General features: G+C 46.4%; 1 protein-coding gene across 13 annotated transcripts in view; it reads right to left on the bottom strand.

The window, feature by feature from the left end:
- Positions 1 to 21,673, bottom strand: part of SORBS1 (sorbin and SH3 domain containing 1) — a 376,150-nt gene that overhangs the window by 151,311 nt on the left and 203,166 nt on the right. For 12 of the 13 annotated variants that reach the window (XR_003857785.1, XR_003857786.1, XR_003857788.1 and 9 more), the window contains 3 exons: positions 19,884 to 20,031; positions 13,651 to 13,680; positions 405 to 583 (listed from right to left, as the gene is read on the bottom strand). Coding sequence is in view for 3 of the 13 variants with exons in the window: in XM_029609160.1 (XP_029465020.1) it covers positions 405 to 583; positions 13,651 to 13,680; positions 19,884 to 20,031 (357 nt within the window). In the remaining 10 variants the exon portion in view is untranslated. The remainder of the gene's footprint in view (positions 1 to 404; positions 584 to 13,650; positions 13,681 to 19,883; positions 20,032 to 21,673) is intronic. The other variant, XR_003857784.1, reaches the window with a different exon arrangement.

Genomic DNA, 21,673 nt, shown 5'->3' with positions numbered 1-21,673 from the left:
ATGATCTACTACAAACAGTAGGGACCCATTCTAAGCAGGGGTGGGTTTTTTTTGCATCTTTCTTTCATATATATATATATATATATATATATATATATATATATATATATATATATATATATATATATACTCCCTCCTCCTAGTGAGATTATAAAAGAAGATCCTGTCCTATAATCTGACACTTTTCTGTGAGCCATCAGCTAAGACAGGAGGGAGAAAATCAGCGATGTAACATTTCTTTGCGCTCCATTGCTAGGGCTGCTGAAACAAACAGTTGTAATCCTAAAAAGGCTGCATATTTCTCAGGGCAAGCCACATTAAAAAAACAAGAGCAAACACATATACAGAATCCGTAAAAGGAAGTAATGTGTGCCGGTTCTGAAATCTCCGCGTTGCTCTCTTACCCGTAGTGGAATGCTCATATCATCCACAGAGGTTCCAGCGTTGTACTGCGAGGCCCTAGCAGGACTTTTCCCGGCATCCAAGCCCTGTGTCTCCGTCCACCTGCTGTCCTGACTGAAACTCTCCTGCTGGGCGGAGGTCGATTCCAGGCTAGGATCACGAGTTCTGTCAGGTACAGGATCTGAAAGGAAATGGAGCTGCTTATTCTTACTTCTGTGTCACGGCTGAGAAACAGGGACGCAGGGAGGCCAGGTTTTCAAAGGAATTTGCCAGCGTGACTTATGCCACTACCCAGGGAAATCCCCAGGGCTGAAACTGGCTGCCAGATTCCACAAGGGTTAAGAAGGAATAGGGATGGGGGGGGGGGGGGGGGAATAGTGGGAAGCAGAGTACGCGTAGGGAGTTCATTTTGAAATCCCCTCCTGTACTTTACCATTTGTGATTTCCTTCTGCTGCAAAGCAGTTGCAAAGTTCATCTGCCAGGCCAAATTTTCAAAGGGAAGTTCTGTAGGGCCTTTCCCTTTGGGAATCAGTTTGCAGGTCCAAGTAACCCCACAGACCCTGCAAAACTATCTGCACGGTGTCGTTAGCAAACATCAAAGCATTGATGCTACAGAATATTTAATTTGCAAACCTATGATCTCGAGCTTCTGTCAAACAGAAATAAAAATGTAGAAAGCATCCCAAAAACGAATATATCCCGATCTAATGCCCTGGCCATTGTCAGAGGGCACTGCTAGGCAAGGCTGTCCTTGGAGGGGGAGGAGGTAGACAGGGGTTACCACCCTGGGCCTTGCACTGCCGAAGCAGCCCCATCGCCAACGTTATAATTTCCTGCTAGCCAGAGTTTCAGGACCCTATTGCAGTTGATGTACCCTTGGGTCCTGCACTCCCCTAAAGTCAGCCCTGAACCTGCCTACTGTTGTACCGTAAAGGCATAATCTTATATTTGTCTACATAAAATTTCATCCATGTGACTGTGTTTGGGGTCATGTACAAAAAAAGGAACTTTACTATTATTGACTATATACATAAACATACACTTTGTGGCCTATGCATCAACGATTACCATGCATGCTAAATATGTGCCTCTCTGTCCCCCTCATTTAAAAAAGTCAGTCATATGCAAATTAGACTTTAGCAGGCACATGCAAAATACCATGGTGTGCTCTCCTTCATGTGCTATTTAACATATGTCAATGAAGGCCTAAACATTTAACATTTTTAATGTTTATGTTGCTGCTCAAAAATAATCCAACCCTCATCTAGGTTGGACCATCCCCTCCTGACTGCTCTTCCCCCTCCCCGACTTCCTTGACCCTACCCCATGACAAGCCCTGACTCTACTAGCAGAGCCTCCTCAAGGCAGTTTCTCCTTGGCCAACCTCTCCTGACCCCAGATCCTTCCTTCCACCACATTAAAAAGATTTTTTTTTTTTTTTTATCATTCAGAAGGATCCCAATCTTCGCCAGCGGGAGGGTCATGACAGAACTCTTGCTAAAACTGCTGCAGCCTGCAAATAATGCAAGCTAGGAGGCACTGCACCACTAGTGACAGTAATAGTGGTGAAGCATTGCTTAGCGATGTCATTCAATGGACTGCATCAGTGCCCCCAGAAAAGCTCTTATGTTTTTCCTGCTTGTGAAGACGTGGACCTCCGAGACAGATGTAAAGTTTAGGCCTTAGCTGGCATGTGCTTGCTATAGCCTAATTTGAATATGACACTGGGTACCCTAGTTTTAGCATTTAGCTGCTAAGGAGTATGTGGTCTATGAGTGTGCGATGGGATGCAAGCTCTGCTGGTCAAGACTGGGACCCTCCAGAATGGCAAGGCCTTATTCCAGAGAGGTGGGAGGGAGAGGAGGCACTGAGGTGGGATTTGGATTTGCTAGGATTGTTTCATGGGGTGCCCTTATTTGATCTAACCTTCATGGGGAGGTTGTGGGGAAAGAATTCTCCCATGTTAACCAGCCTGCAGTGAAAGGGCCGGTTAGCAAAGAGGCAGCCATCATGTACGCTATAGATTTTCCTTTGTTTGTGCTTTTTGAAAGGCTTTGATGTTTATTTTATGGTCACACAACTTTTTAGTGAGGAAATATGCATTTTCCCAGGGCATTCCTTCTACATTCAGTTGATAAATGCTGAGAGTTAGAGCTATTGCTTTCTGACTCTCCAGAGAATAATTAATTTGGCTGTTGCTTTTCCGGCCGGGAGGGTGAAATAAAATTAGACATCTGGCTGCCATTTGACGACATTAGCATGCTGATACTGCAGCAATGAGCGACAATAAGAACACTTAATAGGGCACCCTGGGAAGGTTTTCATCTTGCTTCACAGCTCCTTAAAAATAGCAAGATGCCAACAGATTAATAACTATCATATGGACATAAAAATTCAATTCCAGAAATTACTTTCTCAGCGCCCTGAAAAAATTTGAATTCTCTGCTAGATATCCTATGGAAGAAGTTAATCAAGCCCAGGCAATGACAAAATATTATAATGGTAATTTTATAACACCCCGCATACTGTGCACTATGTACACGCAGACTTTACAGAAGATTTTCAAAGCAAACATATGCCGGCGCCAGGGAAGTGCAGTAAAAACTGCTTTCCTGTGCACCCTCTGACTTAATATCATGGCGATATTAAGTTGGAGGTCCCGAAGGGTTAAAAAAGTACAAAAAACAAAAAAAACCCAACATTTGAAGTAGGCCCGCGGCTCGAAAACCGGATGTTCAATTTTGCCGGCGTCCGGTTTCCGAACCCATGGCTGTCAGCGGGCTCGAGAACCAATGCTGGCAAAATTGAGCGTCGGCTGTCAAACCCGCTGACAGCTGCCGCTCCTCTCCAAAAAGAGGTGCTAGGGATGCGCTAGTGTCCCTAGCACCTCTTTTTACCTGTTTCTACCGCCGGACCTAATTTGCATACTGTATCGCGCGCACAGGAGAGTGTCCTATGCCCGCTCTCCCGCAGACTTTACTGTATCGGCCCGCAAAATAGCTAGCACTATAGAGCAACCTCCACTCAAAGAGCAGGCAGGTAGCAGCCTTGTGTGGATACATCGAGTAGCAGTAATGACTGGAGCGGCATTTGATGACCTTTCTTCCACGTGTAACAGGGTCTGGAGATGGGATCTTTTACTAAAGGTTTGTCAAGTTAGCCAGTGCACTATTTGGCTACTGGCTGAAGAGCGCAGCGACCATTGCTTTTGAGTTTGCCTTGACAGTCAGGTTAGTAGACCCAAAATACCAAACTGAGGGCTCTGTCCTGCCAGCCATGCTCTGTACAACATACAAATTTCCAGACTATCAGTTATACTTGCACGGAGTGGCAGTTACTACCCTTAAAAGAAGAATTGGGGGTAACTTGCATGAAGCGACAGTAACGATCATAAGCAGCTTGTTGGGTAAACTGAATCGACCATTTTGTCTTTATCTGTCATCATTAATATGTTACTATGACCTTGCAGTAATTGCAAAATGACTTTAAAAAAATGGAATCACCAGCCAAATAAAAATAAACAAACAAGGCCACCAAAATTGAGCCCACAGTGTCATTCTGTGGTGAGCAAGTAAAGCATGAACTTAATACAAAATATCTAGGAGTGGTTCTGGATCACAGCCTCATCTTTCAATGGCATCTTGAGAATATCTGGGGTAAAATCAAGACCAAGATGAGTATCATAAGATGGCTGGCGGGAACCTCTTGTATCACTAGTCCCAGGACTTTGCACACATTATCCCTCTTTTACTCTGCAGTAAAATACTCTGTGAACAGGTATGGGCACAGAGCTCTCATCCAAGCTTCTAGATCTACAACTAAATGGTGCAATGCAGATCCGTCATGGGTACATTAATGTTGGGTCCAATAGACTGGCTTCTGATGCTAAGTCATCATCAAAAATACAGAGGAACTTGAAAACCTTTAATCTCCTCTCCAAGGGGAACTGGAACATTAGAATTCCCTTCTCTCCTAGACGATTAAAATCTAGGAAATTCCTTTGGACTTGCAGTAGTATTTTGAAGGATTTTAATGGTGATAATTAATGAAGTGCAACCTGGAACAACTCAACAGTTCTAAATAAGCACTTTCTTACGTACCCTATGGAAAACTGTCAGGCTTTGACTTGCAACAGAAAGATTAGTGTACACTCAATCTTATAAAGATCATCACATGAAACACGTGCTCAATAAAACTCTTCCAATAGAAAATGAGAAGCAACCTGAATTGTGACTGTGGACCAATGCCACAAATCATGGCTCACACACATATACTCTTCCTGCCCCCAAGAGCTTGTTTAAGGATAGTCTTACTGATATTCATCCACTGGTTTCCAATGCAATGGATTGCAAACTTGAACAATGAACAGATCACTGCAAATTAAACTAACACCATATAAGAAACAAAAAGAGAAGATTAGGCTGCCCTTTGCACATATGAGTGGAGTGTTTTCCTATCTTAGGTTTTTCTCAACTACAAATTTTTTTAAGGGTTAATGAGCATATACAGATATATATATGCACAAAGAGTGAGAAAAAGATGTCTTACCTGCAGGTGTTGTGTTCAAAAAAGAAGGGCCATCATTGAGAAACCTTCACTGGTTCAGAATCTCACCAGTTATATATATATGCACACCAGTATCCAGATTGCTACATATCATCTATATTCATTTTTCTCTCAAACTCTCTCTATATATAATCTGTATATAGATTTTTTTTCTTTTTATCCACAACATTCTTCTCTCTTTCTATAGACCAGCCCCTATCCCTCTAGGTCAGTGGTTCCCCGCCAGACCATATCGAGGGTCCATAGGAAGTGATCTGGATCTGCCACCTCTTCTCTCCCCCATCTTCCTGAGAAGAAAGCCTGTGCCATGAAAGAAGAGGCCCGGTAGGCCACCGGCACATCCTAGCCACAGAAGACTGAAAGAGGCAGCAGGGCCACCGGTGCACCTGTCCTGCCAGCGGCTGAAGATTGATGGCCCGACAGGCCGCCAGTGCACCCATCCAACCAGCAGCTGAAGACTGAAGAAGGCCCATAGGCCGCGGGTGCACCTATCCCACCAGTGGCTGAACACTGAAAGAAGCCGCCAGTGCACCATCTTGCTGGTGGCTGAGGATTGAAAAAATGTCACAAGGCCACCACCACCACATTCCTACCCACTAGCAGCATGAGAGAAGAAGTGGCCACAGAACCCCCCCCCCCACCCCGCCCCCCACCGCAGACTCCTGGAAATAAAGAGGAAGAGGCCCGGTTGAGAGTGAGGATGTTGGAGCCTGTGTGAACGAGAAGGAGTATATATGTTTGTGAGAGCATGTGTGTGACTGTGAAAGCATGTATCTCAGAGAGAGGGCATGTGTGTATAAGAGAGAGGGAATGTATGTTAGAGAGCATGTGTGTATGAGAGAGAGTGTCTGTGAGCGCATGTGTGAGTGTGTGTGTCTCTAAGAGCACGCGAGAGAGAGAAAGAGAAAAGAAAGATTGTGTACCCCACACCTAATCCACAGCAATCTCAGGGTAACTAGAAATCTAAAGTTACCAGATATGGAGAGTGGGGAATTTTTTAAAAATTCTGGTTAGCTTTAATTGTTGGCTATTATTTGATGTGTCTGATGTTTTGAAATATTTTATAGGTGTTTGGGGAAATTTAAAAATTTATTACATTTTAATTACTGGATGTTCTATATATCAGTTTTGAAATATTCTTTTTAATAGTATGGTTTTACTATTATTGATATTTTATATCTCTTGATTGTATTGTTTCATGTTTTCTGAGGAATGCAATGTTTTTGTTTTTCCATTGTTGCACTGCAGTTTCCAGTTCAATTTTTGCAAATCTGTATTTATACTTTATGGTTTCAATTTTATATGTGGCAATGGTCTGTCTGTGTTTTGCATGTGTGACTTAATTGAGGTATTCTGCAAGCATGTAGTTTCTATATAGGGACCTACAGCAGTTGGACTTGTTCAGTTTTCCTAACAGGAGGTGTATTGGTGTTTTAGGGCCTGTTGTAATATTTGCAGTATTGCCTTTTCATAAGTAGGATTCTTACTAGCAGTTATGGTTTTATGGTATGGCAGGTTTCCTATAGGTCCCAAGTACATTTTTTGCAGGATTTTGTATTATTCAATTTTCCTGGTAGTGGAGGGAGTTTGGGTTGTTATTATTGAGGTGACACCAGAATTTATTTATTTTTTATGGAGAATGGTAAGGGGAAGTGCCCTTGTTCTGCTCTGCACCCTTTGTTGAGGGAGTTTCTATGAATGCAGGGCAATGTAGAACTTGAAGTGTAGGTTTTATACTGGGATTCTGTCCCACTCCTATGTAGAAGAATTTTCATTGATTAATGCACTTGAATAATTTTGGTGGCAGTTTTCTTAGATGGTTGAAATTAGCCCGGGTTTCTTTGTTACTTAGAAGGTTGTTCTGTCTAGAGAAGCCACTGACATACATGCCCAGCACTTTGTGACATGGTGCAAAATGTGTGTAGAAATTCCTCGTGCTTTAGGAGTGGGTGTGTCCTATCTCTGCTTTAGGAGTGGGTGTGTCCTATCTCTGCATATATGGAATTTGGTAACAGGCAGGTGTGGAGAGAGCCACTGGACCTCTGCCAAGATCAAACTAACAGGGTGGCGGTTTCCCTATCAGAGATGACTTTCTTTAAAAAATAAATAAATACTATGTTGGGAGGGGGGAGGGAAATGTGCACCAAACCTCTCTCCACATTTCCCTTTTAGTGATGTGGATCTGACTCAAACATTCCTCCTTCCCCCTTCCCCACCAGTCTCATTCTCTGCCTCCTCTTCATGGTTCATCCCAACCAGTCCCCCTCTCTCCGTCCACCAATCCGACCTGCAAGTCTCTCTCTCTCTCTCCACCCTCTACCAGTCCATCCCACCAATCTCTCTCCCCCTCCGGCAGTCCATCTCCACCAATCTCTCTCCCCCTCTACCAGTCCATCCCACCAATCTCTCTCCCCCTCCGGCAGTTCATCTCCACCAATCTCTCTCTCCCTCCACAGTCCATCCCCACCAATCTCTCTCTCTCTCCCTCCCTCCACAGTCCATCCCCATCAATCTCTCTCTCTCTCCCCCTCCGGCAGTCCATCCTCAATATCTCTCTCTCTCCCTCCCTCCACAGTCCATCCCCAATCTCTCTCTCTCTCCCTCCGGCAGTCCATCTCCACCAATCTCTCTCTCTCTCCCTCCACAGTCCATCCCCACCAATGTCTCTCTCCCTCCACAGTCCATCCCCACCAATCTCTCTCTCCCTCCCTCCACAGTCCATCCCCACCAATCTCTCCCCCTCCGGCAGTTCATCCCCACCAATCTCTCTCTCCCTCTCCCTTCACAGTCCATCCCCACCAATCTCTCTCTCCTTCCAGCAGTCCATCCCACCAATCTCTCTCCCCCTCCGGCAGGCCATCCCCACCAATCTCTCCCCCTCTACCAGTCCATCCCACCAATCTCTCCCTCTGTCCCTCCACAGTCCATCCCCACCAATCTCTCCCTCTCTCCCTCCACAGTCCATCCCCACCAATCTCTCCCTCCACAGTCCATCCCCACCAATCTCTCCCTCTCTCCCTCCACAGTCCATCTGCACCAATCTCTCTCCCCCTCCGGCAGTTCATCTCCACCACTCTCTCTCTCCCTCTCTAACAGTCCATCCCCACCACTCTCTCTCCCTCTCTAACAGTCCATCCCCACCAATCTCTCCCTCTCTCCCTCCACAGTCCATCCCCACCAATCTCTCCCTCTCTCCCTCCACAGTCCATCCCCACCAATCTCTCCCTCTCTCCCTCCACAGTCCATCCCCACCAATCTCTCCCTCTCTCCCTCCACAGTCCATCCCCACCAATCTCTCCCTCTCTCCCTCCACAGTCCATCTCCAATCTCTCTCTCCCTCCAGCAGTCCCTATCTCCACCAGTCCATCTCGACCAATTTGTCTCTCTCCCTCCAACAGTCCATCCCCACCAATCTCTTTCTTGTCAGTCTCTCTTTCTCCCCACCAGTCCATCCTGGTCAGTCTCTCTCCCTCCACTTCTCTCTCTCCCACCCCCAGTTGGCTCCAGATCCAATTGTTTGGCTGCCTCTAGATTCACTATGTAAATTACTGAATATAAGTACATTCTTGAACATGTACTGCTATGCTTTGCAAATATACTGTATGTATTCCATTTATATCAATAAGCATTTAATAAGTGTCATATATTATGAATGAGCCTGGTGTGCACATAATTATTGCTTTGTTATTACATTAATCACTTTCGTATATATGGCACATAACTGCAGGTAAAAATGAAAGGGAAGCACGTGGGGGTCTGTGAAAATTCTGGAGGTTGAAAAGGGGTCCACACTCCCAAAAGGTTTGGGAACCCCTGCTCTAGGTGACATGAAGCATGAGACTGATCCATCAGGATGCATCTTTATGTATGCGCTGACTGATTTCAGGTCTGCACAATTAGATAATTTGTTTCTTTTTAAATATCTCCGAGTTTGCTTCTTGTTCTTTTCATTATGTCAGTGGTAAGCTAATGTACACAATGTAAACGATACCTGTAAGAGCAGAATTATCCAAAGATGAGGTGATACATGAACTCTTAAGGTCTCATAGGTTCCCTATTTCACACAACAAATCTTTAGATGTCAAAAGAAGGGACTTTTAATAGTTTAAAGCTCATGTACAGCAACAATTTTGGATAATTCTTAAAGCTGGTCCAATAAAAAAAAGGTATCAGAACTTGCAAAAAGATCTGTTTTCTCCAGGACAAATGCAGCTCCCAGAACTCTGATCGTGATTCCCAAAAGACACAGTACACCCCTGTAATTTAGAGGAAGAGAATGGGACGATTGTATTCAGGAGCCTCTTCAGTATCTCAGAGCCCTGAATACTGAGTAAATGTTACAAAGAATAGTATCTCTCTCATGGTAGGCAGCTGCTCTAATAAATGATGTATAAGCGGCATACACTAAGCTGGGATGTTTCTGAGTTTAACCGGGAGACTGCAATTAGTGAAGCCTCGGAAATATATATATATATATATATATATATATATATATATATATATATATATATATATATATATTTATTTATTTAGATAGATAGATAGATAGATAGATAGATAGATAGATAGATAGATATCCAAGTGCCACCTGAGGTCATAAGGCAAGCCCTCGCTTTCCTCAATGGCAACACTGGCAACATGTATCTGCTGGCCAAGGAGAAGAGCGCATGGCATAGAGACAGATATAACTGAATGGTACCTCTTCCAGGGTCACACACACTGCTACCGATCTTCCCTCCTCACCCACTGTTGGTTGGGTCCAAACATTTTGCCAATGCTGCTCGCCTCCCCCCAACCCTCCCCCCCCTCCCTCTGATCATCACGGCTGCCATTGGACTAGGCTCAAAAATATTGGTGCTAATGTAGCCTGTCCCTTAATTCTACTGCAATTATCACTGCCACGGCTGTCATCCCCCCCCCCTCCCAATTACCAGCTGTTTTCACCAATCAGACCTGGCAGGAGGAGGAGGTGAGTGGTGGTACCTTGGATGCAATTTCTTCTTCAGTCACCTGAAGTCAGAAGAATTGCTGGACCCAAGGCAGCATGGATTCACCAGAGGAAGGTCCTGTCAGACAAATCGGACTGAATTTTTTTGATTGGGTGACTCAGGAATTGGATCGAGGAAGAGCGCTCGATGTGATCTGTATTTGGATTTCAGCAAAGCTTTTGATACAGTCCCGCATAGAAGGCTTATGAATAAAATGAGAAGCTTGGGAGTGAGCACCAAGGTTGAGGCCTGGATTACAAATTGGTTGATGGACAGAAGACAATGTGTGATGCTAAATGGAACCTTCTCTGAAGAGAGAGCGGTGTTAAGTGGAATGCTGCAAGGATCGGTGTTGGGACCGGTCCTGTTCAATATCTTTGTAAGTGACATTGCGGAAGGGATAGAAGGTAAAGTTTGTCTTTTTGCGGATGATACGAACATCTGCAACAGCGTGGACACGCCAAAAGGAGCAGAGAGAATGAAACGTGATTTAAGGAAGCTTGAACGGTGGTTGAAGATAATGGCAGCTAAGATTCAATGCCAAGAAGTGCAGAGTCGTGCATCTGGGGTGTGGTAACCCAAAAGAGCTGTATGTTTTGGGGGGTGATAGTGTCTAACGATCTGAAGACGGCGAAGCAATGTGACAAGGCGATAGCTAAAGCCAGAAGAATGATGGGCTGCATAGAGAGAGGAATAACCAGTAAGAAAAGATAGTTCCCTTGTACAGGGTCCTTGGTGAGGCCTCACCTGGAGTATTGTGTTCAGTTCTGGAGACCATATCTCAAAAGGGACAGAGATAGGATGGAGGCAGTCCAGCGAAGAGTAACAAAAATGGTGGTGGTGGTGGGGGGGGGGGGTGTCCTCCATCAAATGACTTATGAGGAGAGATTGAAGGACCTAAATATGTATTCCCTGAAGGAGAGGAAGTGCAGGGAAGTTATGATACAGACCTTCAGATACCTGAAAGGTTTTAATGATGTACAAACATCAAACCTTTTCCGTTGGAAAGGAATCAGTAGAACTAGGGGGCACGTAATGAAACTCCAGGGAGGACGACTCACAACCAATGTCAGGAAATATTTCTTCACAGAGAAGGTGGTGGATGCCTGGAATGCCCTTTTGGAGGAGGAGGTGAAGACAAAAATGGTGAAAGATTTCAAAGGGGCATGGGATGAACACTGTGGATCCCTAAAGGTTAGAGGATGGAAATGAAAAAAAAGAGTGCATGGGGGTAACTTGCTGGTGTGGCGGTTACTACCCTTAACCAATAAATCTTCATACTGTTGATGCAACTCCATTATTGCTCTCTGCTTTTATGGCAGGGGGAAAAGAGGAATTAGATTCAAAAAGTAACCAACAAGGACATTGGATTTTATGGTCTGGGAAAACAAATAAGCATGGGGGAAAAAATAAGCATGGGGGTAACTTGCTGATGCGGCTGTTGCTATCCTTAACCAACACGCCTGATACTTTGGATGCAACTCCAACATTGCTCTCTGCTTCCGGCAAGAAGTAACAGGGAATTGGACTCAGACGGCAATAAACAAGGGCCCTGACTTGGACAGTTTGGGAAACTAAGTAAGGGGGTGACTTGCATGGCGCAGCAGATGCTACCATAAGCTTGCTGGGCAGACTGGATGGACCGTTTGGTCCTTTTCTGCCACCATTTTCTGTTTCTATGTTTCTAAGCCCAAAGCCTGAAACACTGCAGCTCTGAACTACAGAGGAGGAAGAGAAGGCGGACTGAAGCAGCCCTGTTCTCCTCCTCCTCCTCTTCCTGGCTCCAGTTGATGGTAGCAGAAAAAGGGTTAGTGTTCGAGAAGGAAGGATCAGCAGTGGGGAGGCAGTGGTTGACAGGAGGGATCCGTTGGAAGGATGGATTAAGTGGGAGAATCAACTGGAATAGGGGATTAGCTAAAGAGGATTGATTGTGAGGAGCGAGCGAGAGGAGCTGAAAAATGTCAGAGAAGAGGTGTGAGATAGGGGAGAGAAAGCCCTTGCTGCTCCGTCCCCTCCTTTCCTTCCCCACAGCTCTTCCTGTTGTCTATTCTAACCTTAAGTTGAGCAGTGTTCCAAAGCTCCCAGGGATGGGCATAGGGTATATTTGCATGTATGGGGTGAAGACTTCCCCCTTGTAATAACCACACTTTGACAAAGAGGGAGAGAGCTGCATGTGCATCATGGAGTTTGCACACTTGAAGACTGAAATAACTGAGCGGTGTGAACAGAGAGCTAATCACTGTCATATTCTGTGGCATCAAAGCTTTACTGAGGACACCTTCTTTATTCTGGAGTACATGCATGCAGCGAGCAGGCGGGATAAAAGCAGCGCATGCAGGTCCCCAGACTGCCCACAACCAGCAGAGAGAAGAGAGAAAGTTGCACAAATCCTCAGTAAAAAAAAAACCAAACAAACAAAAACCCCACACAAAAAAAAAAAGCACCGTTCAAAAGGGCAGACTACAGGGCTTGATTTATTAAGAGGCTGATGTTCAGTAAAAGGCTGAGCTCCTAAACTTAGGCTCTTATTTTCAGTCAAACTTAGGAGTATACATTTTCAGCTGAAAATTTGGACCCTAAAACTTAGGCCTACTATTCATTTGGTTAGATTTTGGCTCCTAAAGTAGGTGCCCACTGCTGAAAATCAGTGCCTATTTCCATGCCATAACACATCCCCTGTAGTTACCCACATTTTAGGATTTTAAATTTAGGCACCTAGTGAAACCATGATCCTAAATTTAAGCACTCAGCCCTCGTATATTTTCAAAAGGGTCAATTTTGGAGCCTAACTGCCAAAGTTGTCGGTTTTTCTATAGACAGAGAATAGGAGAAGGTCTTAGTAAATCAGGCCCATGTGCGAAAATACTCAAATAAATGGCAACGTGAAAACATTTCAAAATATATTCAAATCATTCTGTCTTCTAATATTTTACATGATATAGCCTATAGAACCCAAGATTTTACAGATCGATGCACCTTTAAATCCTTACTTTAAGGACAGGTTGCAGGAATTTAAAACATCTGATAGGAATTCAACACTATACTGGCCTGTAAAGGAAAAGGAATACTATGACCCGAGGCCAAGGGACTGCAGAAGAGACTAGAGAATGAGAGAGTCAAGTACTGAGATATCAGGGGAGGAACTGCAGGGGAGACAGAGAAGGGCGATACTGGGAAGCCAGGACTGGGGGGGGGGGGAAGAGAGAGAGAGAGAAGCTCTCTTTTCTCCTGCCACAATCCACTCTTCCTCCGTGCTGCCCCCCCCCCCCCCGGCTCCTCCCATGATTTCTCTGGTCCTCTTCCATCCCCACTGTACTTTCTTCCTGCTCCCTTCCCATGTGCTCTCCCCTCTCCCGCTCCACGCCCTGCGTGTGCTCTTCTCTTCTTCCTTTCCCCAGGTGCCTGCCTCTCCTGTGCTCTTCTCTCTCCCCTCCATCCCATGTTCTCTCGTCTTTCCTTCCTTCCCTTGCTATTTCTTCTCCCCTTGGCCTCCTGTGCTCTTCCTTTTTCCCCTCCCTCCTTCCTTCACCCCCCCAAGTTTGCTTTTCTCTCTCACCCTTATCTCTGGTCTCTCTTTCTTTGTCTCTTTTTTTTCCCATGTTCTCAGGGTACAGCACACATCAGTACAACAATTAAAGCAGCCAGTGACAGCAGCGAAAGCAAAAGCCATAAAAGCATTCCTTCAGGTCATACCTGCCAGACTATTCAGCTTTTTTTGCTGTTCTGTGGTAAAGAAGGCAAAAAAAAAAAAAAAGGGTAAGATTGTATGAGACAAGTGAGCAGTGGCATTTCACAAAGCACGTGGCCAGCAAGGGTGTCTTCAACACACCAGCACCGCAAACCCCTGCTGTGGTGAACTGAGGAGAAACAGACAAAGCAGCAGTACCACATGGGAAGGAGCAATTTCTGGCCTGCCTCGTTAGCCCTTTCTCTCGTCTTTTCCCCCCGCTGTGATATCCTTCCATCTCCCCACTGTCAAAGCGCGGTCAGCTCTGCATCCTTGCCACTTGACTAGGAAATAACGCATGGAAGTCTGCCGCTCCTGCCCCCTACCCATGCTTGCTGCACGTGCACCCTTCTCCCCAACAACCACTGTAACTGTGGTCTTCTTGTCACATACTTTTATCTGCCTACCCCACTTCCACAGCATTCTTCACTCCAAAGCCACTGCAACCACTCCTATAATTACCCATAATCCTATCCTCTACTACTGCACCTTCCTAACCGCATCTGCTGAACAAATGCCCTGGCTCCCCTTACTCCCTGCAAGCTGTGCTCTTCTCTTACACAGCGAAAGAAGGTCCTTCTAACCCTACATATGAAGAGCAAGTCTTTCCACGCAGGCACACTTCAAAAGAGCCTCTCTCAGCATACCCACTGCTGACCCCTTCCCCCCCCACCACCACCCCACTGAATGCATGCCGCTATAATTGTCCCCCTTCTCCACCAACTCACAACTGTGCCCAATCTCCAGCTACCCACCTTCAAAGCACATCCTTCTGCATCTATTCACTGCCACCTCCCACTACAAGCACACTTATGAGGCCCATATCTAGCCAATGGCTGGCTTGCAAAGTTATCTGGCCAACCTTGCAGCGATATTACACAGCACACTCATGCTGCTGGATATCCCCGGCTATCTGAAAGCTAAAGTCATCTGGCTATATTAGCCAGATAGCCGACTCTGCCCTGGAACACACCATCCTGTAGTAAGCATAACTGTTTATCTGCATAAAGTTATCCAGCTATCTTGGGGCTGGTCAGCGAGGCAGGATTTTCAAATCTCACCATTTGTCTAAGTCTGAACTTAGCAGGACAAGCGGTGCCGCATTTATTTATTTATTTATCTATCTTCTAACATCATGCCCAGTGTAGGACACATTTTTTACAACAGCCCGCCTTAAATAGGCAGTGTACCTGCACGTAAGTTAACCAATTTTCATAGCAGACTTACTCACATTTGTACGCTTTTAAAATAACCCAAGCAGATTTACCCAAACACAACTACACCTGCATGGGAAAGATTTGGCAAATTTTACACACGTACTTTTGAAATTGTAAGAGTGTGTGTAAGGCTACAGCCCCTCTCTAACTGCACTCCCAGGAACACCTCCGCTCAACCTGGAATAAACTTACATGTGAACGGGCAGTGGACACGTCTATTTTTACCTCTCCTGACTGGGCAGGCAATTTTTACAAAAGGTCATTTCTGCAGGTAAAGTGTTGTGTTCCTTGTAAACCTACCCACCTTAAGTGCATCATTCTGCCTGCATACCCACTGCAATCATGCCCTTACTGCTAGCACCTGACCTCTGCCAGCTTGTCTGCCTTTCTGTGCTCGCCACAAAGCCTGCCTTGCTGCCTATACCTACACAACTCTACCTTTCGCACAATGTTCAATGCAGAATTACTTCAACTTACTTTTTCCTCCCCCTGTCTTCGCCTGGTGCCGCCTCTCTGCCCTTAACCATTGCCAGAGTGCCCTTCTCCCTAGCGCAGATGCATCAATCAATCTCCCTATATCCGCCGTGACCATTTCCTTCGACCGAAACCCATGGCATTCCCATCCACCTGCAACCAACTGCAGCAAACGCAAACGTCCATTTCCTCTCACAGCATGTTCTTCCCTCTGTAGCCACTGCACTGGCACGCTTCTCTCACCGCTGCCGCAGGAGTTGTCTCTCCTCATGCCCAGTTCTTCTCTGTGTGCAACGCATGCACGTCTTTCCTGCCATAGTCTCTGTCCTAGCTGGACCCCCCTCGAAGAACAACTTTCAAAGCCATTTACACGGCTAAAACGCCGTGCCCAAATGTTGCCCTCCCTCAGTGCAGCTAAACGCACGTGCGTTGTTCCAAAACACGTGGACTTTTAGCCGTAATTTAGAAGGGGCACTCCTGGGGGGACCGAGGAAAACAGCACGCGGGTTACGTTTTCAACTCTACGCGCTCGAAAAGCAGGCGCCAACGACCACGGGCGCTTTGCATCCGCAGCAAGTTTCGAAGCACAAGCGCACGCACGCTTTCCCCTCAAAAAACTGGCGCAAGATCCACGGGCGAAAAAAATACCTGCAGACTTTTTCCCCAATGCAAACAGCCTGAACGTTGCCCCCACTCCCCCGAAGGCATATATTTCTGCCCCTGCCCTTCTTCCTCGCCTCACAATACGCATGGCCCTTGTATGATCGTGCGCCGTACCCAAAATCCTTTCCCCCACACCCAGTCCAAATCACAGAGCCTACTGGAAGCAGGCACATTTCCCATCCCCGCTGCACGATGCCCTCCTGTCTCTACCCACAACATGCTCATCCTTCCCCCCCCCAATCACTGTAAAAGTTTATCCCTTTCCTCATTCCCACTTCACATGCACCCTTTTGCTTATATTCACTGCAAAAGGGTTTGGGCTGTCAGCAGTGAAATTCAAGTTGCTAAAACGTACACGCCAAGCAGCCTACTACATTTAAATAAATATATAAACATCCTAAGCTGACGTTCAACATTTGAGATACTTACTAACATTAGATGCATCAAAGTAGTGTGCAATCCACTGAAATACATGTAACTTTGTGGTAATCTCATAGCATTTCAGCTACAGTGAGGGACTTGCAGTGTTGCACCTGTATGTTTTTGTTTTTTGTCTGTTTACTGGTGTAAAGCAGTGCCTCTTAACAGGCGTGCCATGGCAAAAAAGTCCTTCCCGTGCCATGGCGGCGGCAGCAGCAGCAGCCCCGGCTCGATGATCTCCCCCCTCCCTCCTGACGGCGGGAGGAGGGGCAGCGGTTCACGTCGCACCTGCGCTGTGCCGGCCTCGCTCGGAAGCTGATGGAGGAGGAGGAGGAGGAAGACGCAGTAAAGAAGCACTGCTCTCCTCCTGACGACCAGGGGGGAGAGGAAGGGGAAAGGGAGAGGCTGAAGGAGAGGCACGCAGATATAGGAGAGCCATGAAAGAAGATTGCAGGGCAGGGGGGGGAGGGAGAAAGAGGGTAATTACTCCCAACAGCCTTGCCGCCGCTCACATCACGCTACTGATGCATCCCTTTTCCAGGGGGGGGGGGGGGGCCTCGAAGTCTTCCTCCCTGTTACCACCATCGCAGCTCACTCCGAGCAGGCCCCATATCATGGACCGCTGATGATGCTGACAGGGCTGACCTTAGGAGTGTACGAGGTCCAGGGCGAATCAATATCAGCGTGTGGCCCCGGAACACTAAAATTATAGTGTTGGGGGATGAGGCTACCGTGGCAGAGTTGGGGGGCCTCCACCCCCTTAAGTATGGCCCTGGTTACCGCGCTCTCAGTCATCACTGCCCTTGCCGCATCCCCCTCCCTCCTCCGACTCAGCTGATGTGGCCAGAAATTCCTGGCAGCCATTCCTGCCAATTCCCCTGCGCTGGCCAGAGCCACCCGGGACACACGGCCCTCACCGTCCACGTGTGCCGTAGGTCTAGCCAAGAGAAAGGCCAATGCCGGCCCTACCTCCCGTCGCTTCCGAGACTTCACTGCCTGTCTGCCGCCGCCACCACCACCACTTCTGGCTAGCTCCTGCCTCTCCTGTGGCCAGCTACCGCCACTAACCCACCCAGGCCACCTCCAGCACAAGGTGACCCTCAAAATAGTCGCTGCTGCTTCCCTCCGCTCAATGCTGCCATTAGCTCTTAAAGAGGCAGCCTACTGACAACAAAAGTACTTTTTTTTTTTTTTTTTTTAAACCTCATCACATGCATATTTCGAGTCCTGGCTCAGAAGGGCATTGCACAGTGCTGAGGGGAGTGAATGAATGAGAGAGGATCTCATGGTTTTGGGGGAGGGGAAGAGGATCCTACGGAGGAGGAGGAGGGGAGGAGTGACAAAGGATCAAGAGATGGGGTGGGAAATGAAGAGAGGATCATGCAGAGGGGGAGGGGAGAGAGAGAAGATCCCGGGGAGTGAAAGAAGATCACGTGGGAGACAAGGGGCAAGGATCAAGCAAAACGTGAAGCAGTGCCCCACAAGGATTAAGGAAAATCACAAAAGTTGAGAAGCACTGCTGTAAAACTTCAAAATACGAAATGTTTTCTTAACAGATTTTGGTAGACAACTAGAATTGTGTTTTCTTCAGACAAACATGAAATCATCAGGAACAGAAATCCACAAATCATGCATACTGCAAGTCCAGGAAATACTGTGGGATTGCCAAAAGTACGATGTCAGTTTCCAGAAACTTCTTCACTAAGCCATGGTGCCCTGGTGCTTGGCTCATGGTTGCCATGACATCCTGTGGGTCACTTCTCTTTAGTCCATGGCTCCCTCACCCTCCCACCTACCATTAAAACTGTCAAAATGCCTGAAGTTTCCAGAAACCTGCCACGGATTCTCGGGATATGGTGCATGCGTCCTTGCGTACAGGAGCATATACAGAATCCACAGCACTGCTCCAAAAACTTGATCCGGTGGTGCTAGTTGAACTGTAATCAATCGTGGGTCTGCCTGGAAATATGCAGCATATCTGCAGACTGTAAGCTGCTAGTGCTGGATATTTTATTAGGATATCTGCATGTTAAGGCTTGATTCACTGAGTCTTATTTTCCATTCTGTATCTATGAAAAAAGTCCTGAATGAATCAGATTCTTAATAACTTTATTTCACTAGACAGCCAGTGGTCCTTAAGGGCCCAAAACAGGCTTTTTCCCAAGGTAATCATAATGAATATTCATAAGCTATATTTGCCTACAGCCAATCTATTGCAAATAATATTAATAATACTAATGTGCATTCTGTATGCTTCTGTAATAATGCTCAGATTCACATTATTTGTACTGTGGCACCATCACAAATCATTAAAAAGCTACAGATTTCTATGAAGCTCCTTGGATTGCTTCTTGTACAGCTGTGGAGTCTCCTAATGGTGTCTGTGGATTCATGATCTGCCTCCCATAGGAAGGAAAGACAGGGGCAGAACAGATGGCATCCTTATAGTTTCTAAACTTAAATTCTAATTTATAGAAGCAATGACCATGAAAAGCCTCTGAAAATAATGCATTCATTTTTATATCATGCTGCAATGCCAGAAGACCCTTGAAGCGTGTTACAATCAAAACCAATACCATAACAGTCATGGAGCGAGAGAGAGGGATAAAAGAGGAAGCGTGGCAGTGGACACTTAGGGAACGTGTGGTAGTGCTGCTTTGGTTAATACTCAGCATTTATTCTCATACTGCTTAAAGTGTAGACAGCAAGAAAGTCGTTTTAAGCTACTCGTATGAATCTGAATGAAATTCCCCTTAAAAATTAAGAGTTCTTCACCAACTCGTATACCAGCTGTGACATCTTACAAGATATAACAATCTTGTGATCTAACAGGATCCCATGCAAACTTTCTCTTCAAATATGCTCCTCCCACCAGAGAGGGGCATGAAGTCCTAAAGGAGAAGTTTGAAATGGCTCCAGGTGCAATGCTACCTGCGAACCCTTCTAGTCCTCAGATCTCAATTTTGCAAATCAGCACTTCAAGACAGCTACCAGAGATCCTTGTTAGGGCCCACTTGGGTGATGAGAAAGAGATTTTACATTATGCATTCCACAAAAAGGCAGGAAAATAATTTAACTTCCACCTAAAATGGAGGACAACGTGCAGTTGCTACAGTATGTGTCTGAGTATTACTGCACATCTGGCTCAGAATAGGACAGGACCTGTGCCAATTCATTTTACATGATAAAATACCTTATGAGACTTACAATTTGAACTGATCGTCCAGCAGTCCCTACACCCCTACACGTAGTGCCCATCCCTGCTCCCCTTCCCATACAGGCTCCAAAGGAGCATTCTGTGTCTCCCGGGGACTAACACTGAGGCTCGTGGAAAATGTAAAGCTCAGGACGCTCTCGCAACTTTGATTTTCTTCTCATATCCAAATACGTAGTGAACGCAGAATGGCGGGTAGCCAGGCACTTACCTCGGTTGTGCTGCAGCAAGACTATGGTGGGGTTGACAATGGTAGTAGAAGGGTAGACCGAGCTGGCCTTGCCTACTGAAGTGAAGGAGGATGGAGAATCAACCCTAAGGCTGGCAGATGAGGCTTCATTTGGCACGGGATAGGCGCTCTGGAAGAGGAGAAATGTCATTTACTTGTATGTGCTAAACACACAGAATGAAAAACTGCAGGAAGGACAGCCATGGAAAAAAAATTACAACAATACAGGAACAATCAGTGCACCGCACATTCTCTCTGCAGATTATTCCCTGCCAGATGCAATGTTCAGGGAGCCATGGAGTTTTCTGCTCAGCTGCAATCATGGGTAATAATGGAGTTGCCCTCTGCTGTAATCAAAATGGGAAAGCGATGGCAACCTGGGTTTCTGCAATGTTTTAGGTTTAAAAAAATATATATTACAGTACGAATCTTACGCATTGAAGGCGGCATTTCTTAGACCTAATGACCTTGCAAACAAGGTTTCGCTTCTGGGTCCTCTAGCACCCCTCTCCCTCCCACCCTACCCCACCCCACTGACTGACTGGGCCGGGCATGTTCTGCAGAGTAATATTCTTGAAATTTTGTTTCTTTGCACCAGCACCGTGCAAAGTTAAGTCTCGTCTGACAAGGCAGGATCTGGGGGTATCGCTGCCATGCAGCAGATCCTGTGTGACGAGAACAGCTTTGGGGCACCACTCCAGGAGCAAACTCTGGGTTGAGCCGGTCTGAAAGAGCTGGGCAGGGTGTACACACAGTGCAGGCAACAACCGAGGTCAACGTGGAAAACCAGGACTCCCTCTCAGCAAATGTAGCAAATAAATATTTCTGTCTCAGCCAGTACAAAGAAAGCATTGTTAGCTGCTGGGTTTTGTTTTGTTTGTTTGTTTTTTTCGTGCTCCTCCCCGCACCTCACACCAGGTGGCAGAGCAGAGCTTCGAGACGGTCAGAGCAGGTGCACACATGCAGAACTCATGCAGCTGAGAAAGTGTGGCCCCGCTGCTACCACTGCTTTCCCTGGGAAGATTAAAATAAACCCCAGTCCTGTCCTGTCCTCTCCGGGACGTTTGACAACGTGACATCAGGAACATAAGCACACATTAAAGCGGGGGTGCACTGGTGTAACAGCAGCGACCCATTATTTGCATCACACAAGCTTTATCTCCTCCCAAGCCACATTTCAGTGAGCATATAACCAGGAAACATAACTGGCATTATTATTATTATTATTATTCTTTTGCCCAATGGTTCCTCTGGCGCCTTTGGGCTCCCAGCTCAGTCGCATTGTGCTATGAACCTCCGTAATCTAATCTGCCCAGCCACTGCAGTGACAGTCCTTGGCCAGGTGCCGTGGACTGTGCTCCAGGACCCCGGGGGTTTGCGCCCACCTCGAGTGTGATGATGGCGTTCTGAGATGGCAGTCTCTGCATTATCCCCCCCCCCCCGGGAGCAGAAGCCGAGCTCAGGAATCAACCCTAGGTCTCCGGCACGGCAATTTGCGGCAGCAGGCAGCACCGGTATTTTTGTCAGAACAAACACAAACATAGACACACGGCCAGGACATCGAACACGGGTTAGTGCCTCACGGACACACTAACACACACCCACACACACACACACTTCACGGAGATCAAGCTGTTCCGTTATTTAGGGTAACAAATATGAGCATGTCTAAGGTATCAGTTGAGCAGCCCGGTATTACTCAGGGTAACAAACAGTGACATGACTCAAGGATCATATAACCAGCTGTCACGATTGCCAGCCATCAGCCCCTC

This window comes from Rhinatrema bivittatum, chromosome 7 (assembly GCF_901001135.1).
Source record: "Rhinatrema bivittatum chromosome 7, aRhiBiv1.1, whole genome shotgun sequence".
NCBI classification, from domain to species: Eukaryota; Metazoa; Chordata; class Amphibia; order Gymnophiona; family Rhinatrematidae; genus Rhinatrema; species Rhinatrema bivittatum.
This window is presented reverse-complemented; position numbering and strand designations above follow the sequence as displayed.